The following is a 23,073-nucleotide window of genomic DNA, read 5'->3' as shown; positions in this document are numbered from 1 at the left end:
AGTGAAACTTGACAGGTAGTTGTTCTCATGTTCTTACTCCTGAGCTCAGCACACGGCATTTAAAACTAAATTTTCCAAGAATTTTTATCAAACTTATGGAAACAATTATTGTATGAGAAAACTGTATTGTAGACAATTTATCTAAATGTGAAATCATTGATATTTTGGGGGAGGGGATTAATTTTTGTGGAACTGTAATTTTGCCAAACCACAAAATTAAATTCTATAGAACAAACGATATTCCCAATTACTTTATCTTTAAAATCTGACATCCACAAATGCTTGTTTCCTACAAATACTCAATTTAATCGAAACCACAAATTCTTATGCCAGTGAATCAAACGATTTGAGTAAATGTTTTCCTGACAGTAATTTTACTAAAATAAAAAAACTTGATAAAAAGAACTTACTCTGGGATCATATCTGATTACGATGTCATAGTACATTGGAAAATCCACGACAATTCCGGAGAACTCTAGAGCGTCACCCTCCATTATTTTCATGTAGCCTGGTCCAGTCCAACTAGTGTATTCAGGAACAGGCTCCCTGATGTAAACCCTCGTGTTCTACATAAATAAAAACAAAAAATTATTTGCAAGGTTTCGGTATAAGAGCTTCTAGCATTGCAGTTTTTAATCTGTATTTAGCGTTTTACCAGTATTTAGAAGGGTAAACATCAAATTTCAAGTTTCAAATCAAATCATTTATGTCAAATCATTTATGATTAATTTACTTCTGTTTCAAGACTTATCATAATACCATTTTGTCAAGCTGATCTGGACATTTATCAGCATGTCTTTATATTCATTTTCTACAACAAGTAAAAAACTTATTTAAGGATATCAAAAATCTAATACAAGTAGACAAATAAAACGAAAGCTTCAAAAAGACATGATATTCAATGACATGATTTTCAATAACACGATATTCTATGCTGTGAAATCATTAATATTAATGAGGGACTTATTTTCGTGGATTTCGTGGATGAGTAATTCCACAAATTAAATACCAACAAACAAGAAAATTTCTCATTCGTTTTATGTCCAAAGATCAAACTACAGAACTATGTGCCTACGAATTAAATATTTCACACTTAATGAAGACAAAGCTATGTAGCATCTCCTAATCAACTTGATTTTTGCAAGAATATAACACAGGACATTGCTCATACCCCAATTCCTTTTGCAAATTCAGCTTCGTACGTGTACAAATCCATTCGTGTAAAGTAATATCCTGGCTGCACTTGGTGACACTGGCGGCCCTGAATGTTTGGTTTACATGTACACTGCCCATTTGTAACATTACAAGCGTCTCCCATAGCTCCGCCCACATCGCAGTCACATGGTCTGCAGCCGTTCAAATCATTGCTCATACCCCAGAAACCTGGCTGTATATATAAAGAAAAACATTTTTTGAAACATGATCTGTGAGTGTTTTCTTCCAGTTTTGGTCTTACAAATCTACTTCACATCAAATATTTGACTGGAACGACTTGGCAGAGTTCATCATTGGCTGTCAGTTCCTATAAAATTGATCAGTAATATGATCTTGTTTCAACACCCATGAAGGATAAAGTTTTTTTTTACAATATTATCAGTTAAAAGCTATTTATTTTTCATTGACCGTAAAGAAAGTTCTCACAGCCTAACCACTGCTAATGCCTTCTAAAACTTCTGAGCACCAGTATTGACTATTCCTCAGTAAGTAACTACCAACTTCTTCATAGGACTCAGAGGTTGAGGAAGAATGCCTTCAGACACACAATTTCCTATCAAATCATCAACAGAGGACACATGCTGACTACAATGATCAAATTCATAACTTCTCGAACATCGAAGTCTTATGCTCTGTCCATTCTGCCGTCTCAAATACAGTTTAACACACATGGTTGTAGCAATAACAGAGCATCTGAGCCAGTTTGAGCAACACATAATTATAGTCCCTATTATTTTTCTTTATATTTTCTATATCTGTATAACACAAGCATTTTACTATCTCCTCATGACCTCTAGCACATGGTGCTCTACCCTACCTGAAAATGACCACCTAATCATTACCTATCATCACATCGCTGGCCATGTTTAACTGTTATCCCATCAATATTTCAAGAGATAAATTAACTATCTTGTATATTCAAGGAAATGCTACTTCAAAACAAAAATTCGAAGTACTTACATAGCATTCATCACAATTTCTACCCGTAACGTAGCGTTTACATGTGCAATATCCAGAGTACTGATCACAACCAAAGTTCTCCAGGGTTCCCATTGGGTTACAGGTACATGCTGAAAGTATATATATTTTTATATATTTTTGAAAAGTAAGGATTTTCTTCTGGCTTTACTTTTCAGTTGTAGACGACATCGGACAAATTAAGATCTTTTGACATCCATCAAGACAGCACTTTGTGCCTTGACTTACAGACACCTAATATCTTAAACTTAGCAACATTTCAACATGCTTAGTAACAAATAACGATTTTCAAATAGTAAAAGCATTTTGTGTCACAATTAGTGACTTCTCCTAAATCAATTTCTACAAATATAACAAGGTAACTTGAATCAGATTCATCAAGTCTATATGAGCCGCATCATGAGAAAACCAACATAGTGCATGTGCGACCATCATGGATCCAGACCAACCTGCGCATCCGTGCAGTCTGGTCAGGATCCATGCTGTTCGCCTTCAAAGCCTATTGCAATTAGAGAAACCGTTAGCGAACAGTATGGATCCTGACCAGACTGCGCAGATGCGCATGCTGGTCTGGATCCATGCTGGTCGCAAATGCACTATGTTGGTTTTCTCATGGTGTGGCTCATATAATGCTTACTAATCAAAATTCTAACACAACTCGATTTGTTTTCCTATTCAACAAAAAAGTGTGAATTATTGTTCAACGAAATCAGTATTTTACATCACAGTTTCTATATAATAGAATCAAACGTTATAGAAGCATGCTGAAATCGAATACAACGCAAAACAGGCCAACAATTGGTAGATGGCACCAAGTATATACATAGTAAGCCTTGACATCGTGTTAGAATCAATATAATATATATAAAACCATGCATTTCTCTTGAATGAAATCACCATTATTCAGATACTTATTACTACATCACCTAGGCTGTGTGCTTCAGTAATAAAAAAAAATAAAACCATATTTTTATTTGGACTCAAATTTCAACAGGACAAGATACCGAGAATATTTTACCTTCACATCCATCCGGGTTGTCATCATTCATGTTCCAGTATCCTTCCTTACACTGATCACATCGTCCACCTGCTACGTTTGTTTTACATATACACCTGCCGGCTTCCATTCCGAGTTCCTCATCGTCACGGTTTTCACATTCACCATCATACATAGAACCAGTCGGATCACAGTCACAGACTGAAATGAAATTTGCACTTGCAAATAGTTTCTGTTTCAAGAAAATGATGACAAAAGGACAAAAATTAATGCCGTTATTAACATTTTTACTTATATCATTACTGAAGTATCAAAGTTAAGTCTGCGAATAAGGAGACTGTCTGAGGAAAATTGTATCTCCTTTTCACTATGTTTATGTTTAAAACTGGTAGAAAAATGGGTTATTTCTGCAGATTTTTTTCACACTGATTTTTTTCACGTTGCCATAATGTCCGATGGGTGTAGCCAGACATACAAAAACAGCCATGTAAAACATTTCCAATAATGACAGTCTTACCTCCCAGAAAACTTCCATTTTCATTTTTCATTAAAAGTCTTAGGCATGTAGAGCATAGCTAAACCATTGTCTCATTTTTAACTTAGTTTCCTTTAAAAATGTCAGGCCAATATGCATTATTCTTCGCCATAAAACGAAAATAAATCGGCATAAATTCATAAAAATAATTTACATTTCTACTATGCTTAATGCTTTTAAAAGACCTGCTTCATTTAAACTGCAGATTGAATGGATATACAATATCTAGGCCTAGTACAGACATTATGTTTTGTCAAACAAACGTAAAGTAGTATAGTGATTGTGACGTAAGTAAATTTTAGGGGAAGAATAGAAAGGGAAATCATTAGAAGATGAAGATGTTAACTAATCAATACAAGCAAGAGCAGAGAGCATTTCTCTTTAACTTAATGTCAAGCTCACAAAGACTTACCTTAAGTATAACACACTCATACATGAGTTCACATTACCAAGTTTGTACGGTGTAGTAAAACAAGAGTTACACTAGAATTACTTGCAACATACAATGATTACTAAATCAAAAGCATACTAGAGCTGCTTTTGAGAAAAGCGCATGTCTCCCACAACTGCCTAATCATCTAAACACTAAGTCAGTCTTTTTATACTATTTAGTCACAACAAATATACCTTTGAAGAGTAAAATGGCTGATTTTCAGTAATTCAAGGGCCATAATTCTGAAGTGGCTATGCCAATTTTGCTAGTTATCGAACCTGGGAGAGGACTTATGGTCACACACATTTTGTTTAAGTTTGTTGAAGATCGTATGATAAATATTCGAGTTACAGTGCAGACAAGCGTAAAAATACTGATTTTTGGTAATTCAAGGGCCATAATCCTAAGTACCTAAGTCGATTTGGCTAGTGATCGAACCTGCGAGAACTTATGGTCAAACACATTTTGTTAAAGTTTAGTGAAGATGGGATAAGAAATGATTGACTAAAAGTGCGGACAAGATGAATGGTTTTTGGTGCATGTTTGAGAATGAAGACCAGCATTTTTATGAGTCTAGGTGATTCATTAATTATTGTCAAGGGCCATAATTCCGAAGACCCTGGACCGATTTGGCTAGTTATCGAACTTGGCCAATGTCTTATTGGCAAACACATTTTGTTCGAGTTTGGTGAAGATCGGATAAGAAATGATTGACTTAGAGTGCGGACATGATGAATGGTTTTTGGTGCATGTTTGAGAATGAAGACTTCAGCATTTTTATGAGTGTAGGTGATTCGTAAATTATTGTCACGGGCCATAATTCCAAAGTGTCTTGGCCGATCTGGCTAGTTATCGAACTTGGCTGAGGTCTTATGGTCAAACACATTTTGTTCAAGTTTGGTGAAGATCGGATGAGAAATATTCGACTTAGAGTGCGGACAAGTTTTGTGACAGACACACACACTGACTGGAGTAAATCAATATGTCTCCCACACCACTGTGTGGTGGGAGACATAATAACTCAGCAATCAGTAGAATGACCTTACCGAATTCTGATATGACACTGATTTAACAATTACCTGTATACATATTCAACACAAATTTCAAGCAGATTTTTGGACATGATTTGGAATTTTAACACATGTCTACATTTTTATATGCCATCATTAGAGAAATTTGTAATAAAGTTGCCATTTTTGAACATTAACACATGGGCAACCATATATTCCTCGATTGATTTTCATTTCCATATACCAGGTCTTGGCTTTACATTTTCCAGATAAATGACCTTAGTAATGTCAAGTTACTCCATTACTTCCGGTTTATCAAACATGCAGAACTACGCTAAACATCTACAAATTTACGTATAACAATATTCACGTACCTTGACATACTTCTGGATCCCTGAGATCCCTATGAGGGTCCTGATAATAGAACGGTCTACATTCCTGACAGTTGCGTCCCATTGTGTTGTGCTGACAGTCATCGCAAACACCACCACTCCAGTATGTTCCGTTGCTACTCCGGCCTGTCAACTCCCAAACACCGGCATCAAAGTGACAAGATGTAGCATGGTTATAACATTCACATTCTGAAACAAGAATCGGATTTAACCCTTACCCTGCTAAATTTCTATAATGAACTTGTCCATATTTCAATCTGGACAGGACCATTGACCATCAAAAGGGGTGTTTACCAAAAAGATATTGACTGAATGACAGTGCAGATCTTGATCAGACTGCACATATTCTCACTTTTTTTCATTCAGAAAAGCATGGAGTACAAAGGTAAAACTAAATATTCATGATGCCTTCCTTCCTAAAATTGAGCAGAAAAAAAGACATATGTTGGTCCTACTTTGCAACGCATTTACTTTATGGCTGTGTTTGGGGTGATCTGTGCTTCTGGGAAATCTACCCTCACCTTAAGTACTTTGGTTTCATCTAATCTTACAAACAGAAAAGCATAATATTCTTCCAGATCCTCGAGGCCATAAAGGAAAAGGAAGTACGGTAACATCCTACAAATTACCCTAAGTGTCTTTCTAAAGTGACGTCTGTTTCAAAATGTCTATCGCATAAACATATTTTCTTCAGCTACCTTGCACATAACAGCTTAATCACATAAAAAACAGTATTCAACTGCTTTGTGATTATTATTTATTATCAGGCTGAAATCACATAATTAAAAAAAAATTCCTGTAATTTACATGGAAAATACATCCTAGCAAGACTTACTTTTACAAGCATTTGGTTCGGACGTCCTGGCTGGTCTCCATGGTGAATCGTTGTAGAAATCCAAACACTGTTCACAGTTTAGACCTTTAGTATTGTGGGTACATTCACACTGTCCATTCACCTGGTGGAAAAAACATGTAGAGGTCCATAGAAATATAATATATGCAATAAAATAGTGATCCCTTGAGGTTGCAAAGGGATGAGTTTAAGTTATTGACAGGCTCTTGTGAAGCAACCTAAACATGGTTAATATGAGGAAAATGGGCAGAACTACATGAATTTCTCCAGTTAGCTAGGATTTTCAAGCAATCTTTATTTCAGTGAGCAGTGTTTATACATGAAGCCATTTTGCTAAGATATAAATTACAGAAAATCGAAGAATGGAAAGCAGAAACATCTCATACTGAGCATACTACGTCTTTTACTAAGCTGAAAGAAAACAACAAATATTTCTTTAAAACCCTGGTGATGCTAAAACTTGATAGCTTTGTAAAGCAGTAGGTAGGCTTCAAAGCAGTTGATCACAACTACTGCATATACTGTAAAAGCAGAAATTTTCGCGAGTGTTTACTTTTTCGCTATATTCCCCAGGCCCTACATCTCATAAAAATTAATCCTCGCATAAATATTCACCATTAGAATAATTCTAATTCAAGTAGAATACCATTAGGCATTTTGCAATTTCGTGAATATTAAACCTCGCAAACATACTCAAAATTTTTAATTGCAAAATTCTGACCCAGCGGAAGTATGTTCTTTTACAGTATTGAAGTGGAATATGTTATTTCTGACACTAGTTTACCCCTATTCATTTTAGCCTGTGATGAAAGCTTGAAATTATTTCAATAATCCCCTAGACTTCCTCAGGAAAAACCTATATTTATGTTATATGAGAAGTTAAAGTAACAACCCAAGTCGTGCAAGTGGTACCTCAGATCACTAATCTTCAGGTAGAGGGCTGACACCTTGACCACTAGAATACCGTCAAAATTGTTTTACATTCATTTAGATTTTTACAAACTTAATTTAAACAGAAATCGTTAACCAAAGATAAGGTTTTTTCATCTGCAAACATATTTCTAAAATACAGCATAGGTGTGACCAGCTTCAACCACTGTCCTTTATTTGACTGTACATGTATAATCAATCACCCCAACTCTATCACCCCAACTCTATAAGCTCCCCTCCAACTCTAGCTACTCCTCGTTAAAAATGAAAGCAGAAGAGTGTGTTATTAATGATCAAGTTGACAAGTATACAATAAAGAATGTTTAATCCTAAGCCAGACCCTGATGGACGGTAGTCATTTATCATTCTACTACTAAAATAATCATGACAGTTAAATAAAAATATTAAATTTCAAAATGAAATCTTATATTACTGACTACCAGTCACAAGTATGAAATATATCTACTTTCTGTGACATGGGCCAATAATTTACATCTAAAGATATCACACACATTCAGTTAACAGATGTGAGCTGTCAAGGCAAAACTTGCAATCTGGTTAGATTAATTTTTTTTTTTTTTAAATCATGTTTTTGTAAGATTTGATCTAAAAGAACCTTTTTGGATGTACCTAGGGTCTAGATACAGTTACTATTTCAACTGTCTTTTTCAAAATAATTTCTGATGAATATGCTACTTGTTATTGTACAAGACCATTCTTATTAACATGACGATTAAGCACAAATTTTTGTTTGTTTTGGGTTTAACACCGTTTTTCAACAGTATTTCAGTTACGCAACGGTGGGCAGTTAACCTAACCAGTGTTCCTGGATTCTGTACAAGTACAAACCTGTTCGCCGCAAGTAACTGCCAACTTCCCCACATGAATCAGAGGTGGAGGACGAATGATTTCAGAAACAAATGTCTTTTATCAAATCGTCACAGAGAACATACGGCCGAGGATTGAACTCACGACCCCACAATCTGTAGATTGGCCCTCTCCCTGAGCTAAGCGGGCGGGTTTATGAACATATAACAATAAAACAAGACAGCTAAATTGTCTAATCAGCTCCCTTTAATAAATATGTTTGTTGGTTTCATAAGTAGAAACAACACATTTTTAGGACCATTAGTGACTTTGGCAGAGAGGTGCCCATCAATGCATTATTTCAAATACAAGCTTGATAGAACGAATGATTTTTGGCAAGCCAGCTGGTCTGCTTCCTAACATGACCGCCCAAGCTGTGCATGAACCCACGATGGCGAGGAGTAAGTGCTTTATATTCCTCAACAGTAGTGTCCTTCATAGGTTAGACAACCTAACGTACAGAACAAATGAGCACCACAGTGTACGAAAACCAACATTACGGCTTTGCGACCAGTAAGGATCCAGATCAATGCCGTCTGATCTGGCTCCGTACTGTTCCCTTCTCAGATGCATACAAGAACTGAAACTGATAAACAAATAGTACAATGTGGGAATATACACACAGTCTGGATGTGCCCTGCTCTGGATCCTTGCTGATTGCAAAACCCTAACAACAGTTGCTGAAATGACACTAACTAGGCCGTAAATAAAAAATTGCTTGCGGTAGCGCGACCGGAAGGTTTTTGTGTGTGTAGGTAGGTAGGGATTTTTTTTGCATAATATTATATTCATTATAAGGAAAAAAATTTCATCTGACTGTCCAGAAAAAAAAAGTTGGGTCACAGCAATTTTCACGGGAAGGTCGTGTTACCGCAAACAGACTTTTTTTAATGATAGCCTTATGAATCGCAAGTTCCTCTATAACAATATTTATAACCCTTCTCAAATTAAAAAACATGTAGACTTTACATTAAAATATAAAATAAAGAACATACCATATTTGGGTTGCTGGCATATCCTTCAACAGGGATACATCTAGAGGCGTGACCATAACAGGAACAACTTCCTCTCACTGTCATATCATACATAGCATAGTAATATTTCTCTTTTATGTCTTGCCTGCCATCAAATACAATATCACCTGAAAGATTTATAATAATATAACATCATAATGGTACCATACAAAAAAACTTTTTTAAGTTGAATTATTTGGGTGGTCCTAGAGACCAATGCGGGCAAATACAACTGCCTTACAATTAGCCCAAGGCACAAGGGCCAACACTGCCTGAGGACAAATAAGGAGGTCAATTATATACTGATATGAAATCACTTGATTTATGATAGTTATTCAACCACATAAAGGCGCTGAAAATTCTTGAATCCCGAATTAGCCATTTTCACATATTTGCTCCTAAGAATTGCTTGTATTGTCTGTTAGTTGTTATTGGCAGAGTCTGTTTGTTTAATATGTCATGCAAAGTTTATCTTGTATCATGTCCAATATTCCATAGTTTAATATAAATAATAGTGTGAGACATGTGTTCGCCCTTGGTGCTATTTCTTGTGAAGGTCAGCACCTGGGTTTGCAACTTTGAAATATGAAAAATCAGATCCAGCGAGGCTTAAACCCAGCTAAATTTCTGAAATGGACTGGTCCGTCATTCAATTTGGGCAGTACCACTTATTATTCAAAGGGGTGTTCACTGAAAATTTACTGACTGAACAGCGAACAGTTCAGACCATGATCAGTCTGCATGGAAGTGCAGGCTGATTGATCCTGGTCTGCACTGGTCACAATGGCAAAATCACTGGCTGCCAGCAGGCTAAAGGTTCAACCAACACATCATGTGAGTCCGTACCTCTTAAATTTTCCCCGAAATGAAAAAAAAAATTTAGTTGATTTTCTTCAAGGTTACTTAAGTAATCAATGAATTAAACTGTCAAACTTGTCTTAATGCAGTCTAGATTAACAATATAGCACTGCAAATACCCCACACTGTCACTGAAAGTGAATAATCTTTTATAACATTAAAATTCAAAAAGTATAAAAAGACAAAATGACATAATTTCTGACATGGAATCCGAGATATTGGCATTTATTTAAAAAAAAAAAGTATTTATATATACACTGGATTATAAAAACTCTGCCACCATCTTAACATATTGTTTAGATAAGATCTAATCTTATAATGGGTAAACAAACTTACTGTAATGAAGGCCAACATTTTATTTGGGGTTAAATTTCAATTAATGAAAAAGTCCAGCATAATTTTTAGATAAGTCAAGATGGTAAATGGTTTTGAAATGTAAACCAACACTGAAAAAGTAAAATCTTTCCACCTGTGATTTGATTATACATTTCAATTAAAGCTGAAGACAGGAAAGTGAACATTCAAAAAAGAAAGTTAGTTGCAAACATTTTGTCTTTTTTGAATACTGTGAAAATCATTTACGTTAATTTCGAGGGCATGAAATTTCAGGGTTTTGTTAAAAAAAGGCACTTTCATAGGGCATGCATTTGTGATGGTAAAATAAAAGGGATGTACGTGCTCATTGGGATTTCATTTCATTACACTGATCCAATCATGAAATCCCCAACAAGTAGCCCCTACCCCACCCCACCCCCGCGAACATAAATTATTTCACAGTATGTAGCAGTAATACAGACTGTTACACATCCATGCAACAATGTGTTCCATTTTTATATGATTTCATAGTGACAAACATTCTGACCATGTTTTATTTAAATCTGGCAGATCATTTAATAACCAAGTGTTTCAATGATTTGACCTAGTAGCATAGCTTTTGACTTCAGGTACCCCACTAAAATTTGAACTTTACCTTAATTTCAAACTGACAAATTTATGATGATCAAGTTCAAAAAAGTGGCCTCTACAGTGTTCACAAAGTTTTTCTATGATCTGAGCTAATGACCTAGTTTCTCCCCAAGTGACCCAATTACAAACATTCCCGACCAAGGCCCATATGATCAGGTACAAAATGGGACCTTTTGATGAGACTTTACAATGTCTTTCAATTGATTTAACCTAGTTTTTTAACCTAAATAATTCAGTTTCGGCCTTGACCTAGATTTCACACACACAACATACAAAGTTTCATAAAGATGAGATAGAAAATGTGGCCTCTAGAGAGTTGCCAAGGTTTTCAGATTAACTGACCTAGTGACCTAGTTTTTGTCCCCAGAACTCAAGCGACTTTTTATTATGGGTAATATTCTGACCACATTTCATTAACCCTTTACCACACAGAACAGAAGCCAAAGTAACCTCTTTTACACAACACTGATAAGTGATAATCAATAATCTATAATCGGTATATGGCTGATAAAGGTGACTGTCTTATCTGAACAGAGGTGTTGGCATTATTTTGTGATTACACACACTTATGTTAAAAATGTCATTATTTTAATATTTTCTGTAAGTTTGACATTATTTTTGTCAATATAAAGTTTATAGCAATTTAAATTCTCTTTCCGATGATACAAAATTTATTGTAGTTTCTCTTTGAGTTTCGAAGATATAAAGTGTTAAAGTACGGGAATATATATTTTTAGGCATAAAATTCTGTTTTGGATTACTTTCACATAGAAATTCATATACAATTTCATTTCAAAATGATGTTTGAAAGTTTGATTTATAGTTAATAGACTTATCTTCCGAATCGGAATCAGTAAGTATTTACATAAAACAACAACCATCAAACTGAATAACACTACAAAAATAACGGATCGTAAAATTTCTGAAAGTGCAAAAAGATCGCTGAGATCGAGACTCGTAACCGACTAAGTATTCTTGTGCTAAAAATTAATATATTTTTAGGATAATATTACGTAATATTTTGATGATCAAACGTCGGTACATCACGGGTGACTTCCGCTGCAATTAACTCTTGGGGTGTCATAAAATATTTGAAAGCCGCGGTCCTTCTGTTTTGATTAACACTTCCCGTTATGTAAGGCCATAAATTCCAAGCCATCGTGTACACAAATTGTTGTTTAGGGGAAATCTGCATGTATCACGCGTGACCTTCATGACCTAACACATTTAAAAATACTTTGATGTTAAAGGGAATTCCTATAGTTTTTTATGCGCATCTTTCTGCGCAGCCGACACTTTCTATGGAAAACTGAACTGAAGTCAACATTTTTTGAAAACATGTTACAGACAATCTTAAATATGAGGAATCTTGAATGAAATAACATTTTTGATAGGTTTTATCAGTAATCAAATGTTGATACTAGTTTATGTTGTATTGACAAGTATCATGCCTGACAGGTATCTTGCTATTTTTGTGGTTGTGTTTTCACATCGCATTTTAGTACAAAGACAGTGTTGTTCATATAATGTAAGATAATTGACTTAGTACTGGTAAGACAATATCACCTTTCAGATTATATAGTATTCAATTATAGAAAAAATTACGAATCTTCAAAACTTTTTTTAACTTTTAGCAGACATACATGTAATCAATTTGGCCAGGTTCGCGCCATTTCCGTCCGAACAGGTGTTGTATTCTAGCGGTCTTAACATAAAATTTAGCCTGGTGACCCATACTTTTTTAGCCATTTTTATGCTCATAATACCATTATCTATACACAAGAAAAACAGGAAAAATTTCTATGAAAGAGTTTTTTCAAAATTTAAAAAAATATTCTTCACTATGGGTATTTTTCATTGAAAAAAGCTCACAAAAGTAAATATGAAACAATATTTTTTTTCATTTGTACCCATTATTGTAAGGATAGAGTATTACAAATATGACTATGTTATTAAGTAAGTATATAATAAAATCTGTAAAAAGAAAAAACAGTTTTGTGCTGTCTTGATGTATATTTTGGTTGGTATTTATTAAAAAGCAGAAAATTATGAAAATGTTGAAAACTCGCTGGCAGTTTCAGCAATAGTGGGTGTGTTCAAAACAATTTTTCACAAAAACAAGCCTGGTGACCTATTGTTTTTATTTGTTCATTGTTTTCAGCACAAATTTTCCTATCATATATGTGAATTTAAAAAAATTCTATGAAAGGAAAAAAACTGTAGGAATTCTCTTTAAATGGTTGTTATTTTTAGAACGAGGAAAGCCCGCGAACCGGCCAGTTGCAAGCAGTTTTCTCAGTAATTTTCCATGACGTAGCGTCGTGCACATGTAGGAAATTTCCTTGCAAAGTACTCGATAAATTTAAATAGTAACCACATGATCTTGTACGTAAATAATGATGACGAAATCCCATATTTTGAGTTAGTAAACATCCGGAATTTGTTTCTTTAGGAAAAGAACGAAAATAAAGCGATTGATTATGAGACACGGGATAAAACGATTCTGTTCAAATGGCCGTTAATCGGTATAATACGTTTCTATCGGGGAACCGATAGACACGGGTCAATACGTTTCTGTTTGGTAATCGATAGATACGGTGATAAACGTTTCGGTGTGGGAAAGGGTTAAGACTGGGCTAAAATTGTGACCCTAGAGTTTTAACAGACAAACTGATGACAACCCACAAAGTTGGGCAACAGACACAGGGTCGGTTATCTCAATAGTTGACCTTGAGCACTTTGTGCTCAGGTGAGCTAATAAACAGGTATCAATGATTTAACAGTTTCTTAGTTATCAAGTAGAAACAAGAAGGCAATGAAGGTACTGTATTACTCACCTGGTGACCTGAAAATTTACTCTAGATGACTTTATTTACCATTTGTAAAAGATTTAATTAAAACCAACATTTTGACCAGTTTTCATAAAGATCAAATAGAAAATGTAGCCTCTGGAGTGTTAGACTGAAGTTTACAAAGTTTTTCCAAGATTTCATCTAAGGACCTAGTTTTTAAGCCTAAGATTACTCAGTTTCAAAACTGACCTAGATTTTATCATTTAGACAAACATTTTAACCATATTTCATAAAGATCAGGTAAATTGTTCTGCAGAATTAACAAGGTTTTCCTACAATATGACTTTGTGAACTCGAGTTTGAACTTGACCAAACTTTTGTAAAGAGGAATATTCTGAAAAAGCTTCATAAAGATCTTGTAGAAAAAAATGTGGCTGATAAGAATGTTATCAAGGTTTTGCTATTTCTTGACCAGTGATCTAGTTTTTGACCAAAGATGACCCAGTACTGAACTAATCCTAGATCTTACTAAGCTTAACATTCTGACCACGTTTCATTAAGATTGGGCCGAAAGACCTCTATAGTAAAAGTATACTGCTGATGGCGGACAATTTTAGCAAGGTTAACGTGAGCAATCTGAGATCTGATGAACTTGAACAATAAGCTCAATGTCAAAAAATCATATATACTTTCATTATATTTTCATTTTGATGCTAAATTTTCTTTTAATCTCTTAGCTCAGGTGAGCTAACAATTCTTCATTATGAAGTCATCAGCCTTGAAATATTGGCATGAAATACAGTCTGTTATGCAGAAACCTGCACCAGCTGTTGGAACAATTAATCATTTTATTGTAGACAAAAATATTTACTGCACTCCCACTGGTTTCAACCTATCTTCCAGGTATTCTGTTTTACAACGAATATAATCATTCTCTTTGATAAACAAGTTTCTTGAAAGCATAATGGTTCCTTAGAACTGCCCTCCTTCCCTATGTTTACTGTATAAAAGTCCTATATTGAACTGCTAGTGGATGTGTGTGTATTTAAATATAGACAATTTGGATTTTTTTTCCAAGTCAAAACAAAAGTGCTCATCTGAAAATATTTTGTCAATCCTTGACCTCTGCTCCCAGTCAATACTTCTAGACAACAATCTACCTATTTTTTTGCATTTATTATTTTTCTTAAGACCAATTTAAATTTTTCATTCAGAAACTGGAGAGAAACAGAAAAGTCCTTAACCTTAAACTTCATCTATGCCAAAAGTCTAAGGAAGTGTTTATAAAAGAATGACTATGCTGATTAATATATGCATGTAAAACAAGAAATCAGTAGTTTATATTGCTACATATCCCACCTGTTTGATCTTGTGTACTAGCAGACTTTATTAAAGATTTTAGCTTGTATCAACAGAAACCTGTTTATTTTGGTAATCTTCCGAGGTTTTAGGCAAGATAATATTACTGGAGTTAAGTTGTCTGCCGATAAGTATATTTACAATATATACAAGAAGGCACAGAAGTACAAATGCAATAAGATTCACCATACAGCCTTTGTAATTAACCCTATGGCCTGCAGATTGGATGTGCACTTTGTTTGTATGCATGCTTATTTATTGTTGCCACCGGTAACCCATATGGGCAACTCCTCCAGAAGACTGTTAGTAATGTTAGTGACGGAGGATAGTGCAAGATAAAGAAGACGCTCCAATTCAAGAAAAGCTAAGCTTCCCTGGTTCTTTAGTGTGTCAGGTGTAAAGCACCCAAACATGGCTCTTATCCCAGTGTTAGTAATTTTTAGTTGGAGGAGTGGGGGCTCGAACTCACAACCCCTGGATGTGCAGTGGACTGTCAGATTCCTTGTAACTCCTCCAGGCAAATCAGAATTCAAGGCTTGGAGTCTTTGAGACCAGTCTCCAGATACTAGACTGCCATTGGTCAATTTCAAAATTCAAATCAGAATCAACCAATCATACAATTGTTTCCAGACTGGTTTCCAAAAAAAATAGACTGTGACCCACATAATTGGTTTGCCTGGTTTAGGACAGATTGGTATTAAATGATGTTGCTGAAAAATATATTAAGTAAACTTACCAAGAGTATGGAGTTCAGTAAACACAACCCTGAGATTGGTAAGTTTGAGCAGATCCTGTACATCCTGGCTGTACGGGTCGGAAATTCTGATGAATGGTGGCAAAACTCGGAATATGACCTGAAATAATAAAACACAAAATAGAAAGTAATTAATTGAAACATTTTTTAAATAGTTTACATTTGTAAAACTTGGATATTATTTGCATTTTTTGGTGTAGAATTTGATTTTAGCCATCATAATACATAATTATACTGGGACATTTCGGCCAGTAAAAAGATAGGGTCTTGAGCTTGGTTATTTTAATGGGCTGGTTTAAAATATTGCACATAAAGTAAGTTTTCATAACGCTGTGGTATTTTCCCATCTTAAGATGATCCCAAAATTGTAGCTGGTTTTATGTATGGGCATCGGAGTAAAACTACTGACCTCCAAAAAGCAGTGAGTGACAAGTAGTTCAAAGAGGATTTCAAGCTAAACTATTATCCAACAGAGCCCTGCTGCAGACCAACTTTTCACATAACTTAACTGAGCTTGGCAAGGTCTATCAGTTAAACTTTATATATAGAGTTGCATGTTAAAGCGTTCTAATTGTCATTATAAAATTGTGGCAACCCACAGTGCAACCTAGGGGGTAAAACACCTTGCTCCTGAATCCAGAGGTCCTTTGTTTTTGAAGGCTTGAAGGCTGTAAAGAAAAACTTTGTTTGATATATATTAGCAGTATTCATGTACCCCAATGGACAAGAATTGAAACTAATAATTTAACTAAATGTTTGTGCATGCAAAAACATGACTGCACTTCCTTATTCAATCTCATTCAGTTCAAATCAATTATGTGAAAGTCACAACCCAGTTTGACATAAAGTCCAATATAAATTTCATTTTGACATTTTGACAGGTTATTGAGATTATCATATTGTCAACTACTGAGCCTGAGAAAATCTTGCCCTTCAACTCTGACTTTATCTCAGCTATTTCGAAAGCAAGTGCACAAGTAATTTATTGCCAGAAAATAAATGTTAAAACAAACAGATGTACCTGAGTACAATATAAACCAGCCAACCAAAATAATGTACAATACAAAAAACATCAATCCCTCCAGGTTTTGAGCCATCCAAACATAGGAAACTGAGAATATTATATGGCCTGGAGGGACTAAATGAACTGCTCTAGTCAGCCTTGGTGCCGTTTGAGCAAGGGGTGTTTCATATATATTAGTATTATGATTATTTTGCAAGTTTTTTTCTAATGAAGCAATTTCTCTGTCTTTCCCTATATCTCTGAATAAATGCCCTATGGGTATTGGATTTTGCTGAAGGAAAGTGTTTTAGTTATAGGGGCTACAGTAAGAACCCTCAAGCTGACTAAATAAATTGGGCATGAGTCAGAAAAATCTTCTCTGATCAGAAAAACAGGCTGTTTTCCTAATCAAATTGCCAGGAAGTACAAAACTTTGTTAAACATTTACAAGAATCTGCTGACCTATATTTTACAAGACCTATAATTTACTTCACATGTTCCTCACAAGCAGCTTATCATCTGTCTGGTTCATACATCAGTTTAGTACATACTATAAATCATATAAAATACAGGTAAATTTTGTATGATATATGAGCCGTGCCATGGGAAAACCAACATAGTGGCTTTGCGACCAGCATGGATCCAGACCAGCCTGCGCATCCGAGCAGTCTGGTCAGGCTCCATGCTGTTCGCTTTTAAAGCCTATTGGAATTGGAGAAACTGTTAGCGAACAGCATGGATCCTGACCAGACTGCGCGGATGCGCAGGCTGGTCTGGATCCATGCTGGTCGCAAAGCCACTATGTTGGTTTTCTCATGGCACGGCTCATATATGATTTCCTATGAGATAACTAGTATACAAATGTTGACACTAAAGTCTTGCTTTTAATGCATTTCAGCCTTTGTCGTTTTTTCTTTCTATATTAAGATCCTTTTTTTTTCACACATCTCGATTAGCATGACCTCTCCCCCACCTCCCCACTCATCCAACACATACAAAAGGACAGTCCTGATATAATATATTTCCTAACTGATGCCCTTCCCCTTATTATTGCCACCTACCACACACACCCATCCCCAACTCCCTATTATTTTCACAAGACGCTTTAAGTTAAATGTAAAAAAAAAAAAATTAGGTCCATAATGATAACAAATGCCTCCCTTTTGTAAAATGACATCTGTATATATAACTCTCTGCCCCTGCCCCCTGGATAATGACACATTATTTTGTATATAATTATATATATATATATATATATATATATATATATAATTCCCTGCCCATGCCCATGCCCCCCTTGGTTAATAGAGAATATAGGGTAATTGAAATATCCGGAAAAAGAAACTAGGCTTTTATGATATTGAAGAAAAGATTTCAACTGAAGCATGTAATTTATGATATATCCCACTAATCTGTCTAGAGGATTATGGTATGGCATAAATCTTGGACAAATTACACTGTATTTATTTTACTACCTTGGCATGTCTCATGCAAAAATCAGACCAGCTGGAAAATCATGGTAGGTAGGTCGATAAATTTTTTTTTTGGACTTTTTTTTTATTAAGTGGGACTTTTCAGAAATTATTTCTGTGTCAAAAAATGAATACATTTAAGGGAGTAATGCCTTTAGAGCAGCACTAAAGTTAATTTCTAACATCTCTGACCATGTTTAAAGCATATAAAAGTGCAGTTTTGCAACTTTCTGTTAGAAAGTTGAAAAAAAAATCTCCAAGGCCATAAAAACATTTAGGGTCGGGCCAAAAATTTAGGGTAGGTCGGGATACCGGAAACAAACAAATTTTTTTATGCCTTATATCAAAATTCATGAATAACAATTTTAGACAGATATTGAATTTCAAAGTTAAATATACACGTCAGCCTCAATGCAAAGTTAAGATTTTAATATGAACAATATTTTCAAAATTTCCCTATTCCTTAAAATTATGACACAAGATTCTCCTACCCATGAACTCTGGCCCCATACCACTTAACCGTAGGGTAGAGATATGGCCCTGTTAATAATACCGTCAAAATAAGTTATATCAATACTATTCAATAGTAAAATTGCCATGTGCATATAAAAAGACTTCAAATTATAGGAAGAACTGTAACAACTCATTCAATTCAGTATGTCAGATAAATCACAATTAGGCAATTTTTGTCCTAGATTTTGTCTGATAGGTTTTAAATATACCCGAGCCCTTTTGATTCTCACAGCAAAAAGGAAAGACAAAATGAGCCGCACCAAGAGAAAACCAACATAGTGCATTTGCGACCAGCATGGATCTAGACCAGCCTGCGCATCCGCGCAGTCTGGTCAGGATCCATACTGTTCACTTTCAAAGCCTATTGCAATTAGTGAAACCGTTAGCGAACAGCATAGATCCTGACCAGACTGTGCAGGTGGTCTGGATTCATGCTGGTCGCAAATGCACTATGTTGGTTTTCTCATGGTGCGGCTCAAATATTACCTATAAATCTTAATTCACTTACAAAACTACAATGCACCTAATTACTAGAAAACAAACCATCTGGTAGATTGTTTTTATAAAACATATTTGTTTAAATATTTCTGTATGGAAATGAAGGTTATAAGTGTTAAATGCAGGAATGTGACTGCCTTAATTTTGTACCACTAGGTTAATTTCCTTCTTTTTATTAGCCCAATCTGATCAAACATTTGAATGTACAAATAGGCTCAAGGTACAAAGATCTTATCTTGCCTTTTGAACAACCAAACAAATGAAAATTGCATTAATAAAGATCAATGTTTTCTTTTTTACAAATTGGAAAAAAATAGCACACTATAGCTGTAATTGATTCTGTGATAATGAATGATTTGTTGTAATAAAATGTTAAGTGTTTAACCATCTGCGGCAATGAAATTTAATTTTCTCCAGTTATAACTATTGAATTTTAGTTCAAAACTAACAAATTTAATAAACTGGCGTTTCTCAGTTTTATCACATTGTGAACAATTTACTGTACAATGTACATACATTGTTCTCCTTTATGGATTGACTCCAGTCAGAAGTCCCACTTTCAACAGCTTAATATAAAAAATATAGTGTTAATAAAACACAAAACTTGTAACTCATGAAAGATAAAGAACGAGTACTTAACAACAGTTCTGTGTTCAACACTTACTAATATTATTATCCAATTTCTTCGAAATGATCAGACTAGTAGCAGATCAAACAAGAGGGTCATGATGATCCTATATCGCTCACCTTTTAAACTTGGCCTTGGAATCATTAAGATAAACATTCTGATCAAGTTTCATGAAGATAGGGTCATAAATGTGGCCTCTACAGTGTTAACAAGCTTTTCCTTTGATTTGAGTGGTGACCTAGTTTTTGACCCCACATGACCCAGTTTCAAACTTGGCCTAGGAATTATCAAGATAAACTTTCTTACCAAGTTTCATGAAGATAGCTCATAAATGTGGCCTCAAGAGTATTAACAAGCTTTTCCTTTGATTTCACCTGGTGACCTAGTTTTTGACCCCACATGACCTGTTTGGAACCTGGCATAGGAATCATCAAGATAAACATTCTGTGCAAGTTTGTATAAAATCAAAGCATAAATGAAACCTCTATATGACTGAAAGAGCCAAACGGAAAATTTTCAGGGGCAGTAACTCTAGAACCCATGATGGAATCTAGCAGGTTTTTGAAAGGAACCAAGATCTTATTGTGAATTAAGTTGTGTGTAAGTGTGGTTAAAACTGAAAGTAAAATGTCACTTCTATCGTGTTCACAACGTAAAAATTAACAAATTTTGGCTCTTTCAGGTGTCAATCAGGGATCATAACTCCGGAACCTATGACTGGATCTGACGGATTCATCATGGAATCCAAGATCTATTGTTGTTTGAGATATTTTGCAAGTCTGTATCAAATCAAACCGTAAATGAAGTCTCTTTATGGCTGCAAAAGCCAAAATAGCACATTTTGGCCATTTAAGGGGCCATAACTCTCAAAATCATGATATTATGCCAATGCAAGACGTGTGCAAGTTTGATTAAAATTGATTGCATAATGTGGTCTCTATCATGTTCACAAGCCAAAATAGCAAATTTTGGACCAAAAAAGGGCCATAACTCTGAAACCAATGATGGGAACTGGCCAGTTTTCGGAAAAAAACGAGATATATTATGCCAATAAAAGTTATGTGCAAGTTTTATTAAAATCAATTGCAAAATGTGGTCAGACGACGGACAGACGGACGACAGATGAAGGGCAATCACAAAAGCTCGCCTTGTTACTACGTGACAGGTGAGCTTAAAAAGAGATTTACTCGAATAAAGCACGAAAATTAAAAATAATTTTATATCTAACACCTGTGGTAAAAGAGTTTTAGAAACTTAGAGAATTTTAAAATGGATGTTAAAAAGTTTTGCAACTAAATTATGGAAGGTGTCATAACATAAATCTTTGTGTCAGAAAGACAGTCGCTTGTGTAACATACCAGATAAATGACAGTCACCTGTGTAATGCTACATGGCCATTTATATATTAACTGCTAGATTCATCATCCAATTCTATCTTCATGATCTTTAAAATAGGGTCAGGGAAGAGAGAATTTTATTTCATATTCCTGAAAATTAATAGTTTCCTGTGTGAAAACACAGAGTTTAAGATCAGAAGTTAAACGGGGTGGAAGGAAGTGGGTGGGGGTGGGGTCTGCGAGAAATGTTATAAGTTGTGCACTGCACTTATTTTTAGAGTTCGAACAACAAATTTTGCAACAAAAATAGGTTGGGGTTACATGACAAATCAGGGGTGGGCGTGCATGATAAAAAACAATTATTTTATTATGGCCTATTAGATTAACTACATTTAATACCCCTGAAATGACAAAATATCTATACCTGACGAAGTGTCAAAAATATCATACTTTAGTAATCAAAATTTATGGCATTTAAGGCATATATAATAAGCTTAATGTCTTCGCTACTTATCACGCATAATCTAGATCTAATCTTTTATGTTTAACCTGTTGATATCTTGTTTTGATCTAACCCCAAAATGTTTTACTTTTTGTTTGCTCAAGCAGTCTGGTCATTCAACCACATTTTATACTTGTTTTTCAAATACTATAAAACTGTACCTGGCTGTACAATATGGGTCAACATACATAAAATTATACATCAAATAAATATTTTATGACAAAGGGAAATGGTGTCACTGCAAAAATATTTCACTATTTTCTTAGTTACTGTAATTAATGCTTTTTTTTACAACTAGTTGTGAAAAATGTTTATATATAATATCATTTTCTGCAACGATAAAATATAAAATAATTTCAGTTAAAGGAGAGAGTCCCAGATAAATAGTTTCCCTGAATGCAAAACACTGCACATTAAACTAAAATGAAGAATAAAAAGAATTAATCTTATCTAAACACTCAGGGTTTTTTATCCACAAAGAGGGGAACTTGGGCTTGCACCTGTTTTTCTCATGGTTGTTTTTTGTGGCCGGAGAGGGGAGAAGCTGGATTTTTTTAGCACAGCCAATTATTGGGTGGGGAAAACTGCATGATTTCAAAGAAATTTTCTGAGTTAAAGCCCCTTGCTATAGAAGGATAAAAATCCCTGTTAACTTAGGCTAAAAAAAAAGAGCTTTATTGGGACTTTGGGGCAGCATTCTGTGAAGAAAAAAAATCTGCGAAAATAGCTAGGAATGGTCTGGGATTTTACAAAAACGAAGTCCTATACACTTATAATATATATGCAATAACTGTCATTATTCATTCAAGGAGGCTGAGATGTTCCAGAGATAAGATAATGCCAAACACCAAGTAGATGCACACACAAGTGTATAATCAGTCTATAATCACATGTCAAATTATGTGTAATAGGCAGATCCGTGTGTTCTGAACATACACATACATGTGTTCTCACAACGTTACCTGTCAGTCTCTAACCAGTCTGATATCACAGAATTCCCCATCAACATATATATATATATTCAACAGGACTTTTATTCATACACACAGATCTAAGCAGAAAATACTCAAGAAAACAGAAACACTTCTAGCTCTCACAGATTTGGAACAAACTGGCAAAAAAAAAAATGGTTTGTAAGACCTTGAATCAAGTTAAGAAGAAATTTATG

General features: G+C 34.8%; 1 protein-coding gene across 2 annotated transcripts in view; it reads right to left on the bottom strand.

Annotated features, from left to right (window-relative positions):
• Positions 1 to 23,073, bottom strand: part of LOC123530069 (laminin subunit beta-1-like) — an 82,154-nt gene that overhangs the window by 33,804 nt on the left and 25,277 nt on the right. For both annotated transcript variants that reach the window (XM_045310760.2, XM_045310761.2), the window contains exons 4-11: positions 15,935 to 16,052; positions 9,206 to 9,351; positions 6,396 to 6,516; positions 5,543 to 5,749; positions 3,212 to 3,391; positions 2,176 to 2,285; positions 1,172 to 1,387; positions 411 to 566 (exon numbers count right to left, since the gene is read on the bottom strand). In XM_045310760.2, the coding sequence (XP_045166695.2) occupies positions 411 to 566; positions 1,172 to 1,387; positions 2,176 to 2,285; positions 3,212 to 3,391; positions 5,543 to 5,749; positions 6,396 to 6,516; positions 9,206 to 9,351; positions 15,935 to 16,052 (1,254 nt within the window). The remainder of the gene's footprint in view (positions 1 to 410; positions 567 to 1,171; positions 1,388 to 2,175; positions 2,286 to 3,211; positions 3,392 to 5,542; positions 5,750 to 6,395; positions 6,517 to 9,205; positions 9,352 to 15,934; positions 16,053 to 23,073) is intronic.

Source organism: Mercenaria mercenaria, chromosome 13 (assembly GCF_021730395.1).
Source record: "Mercenaria mercenaria strain notata chromosome 13, MADL_Memer_1, whole genome shotgun sequence".
Taxonomy (NCBI): Eukaryota; Metazoa; Mollusca; class Bivalvia; order Venerida; family Veneridae; genus Mercenaria; species Mercenaria mercenaria.
Note: the sequence above shows the minus strand (reverse complement) of the source record. Positions and strands in the feature narration are given on the sequence as shown.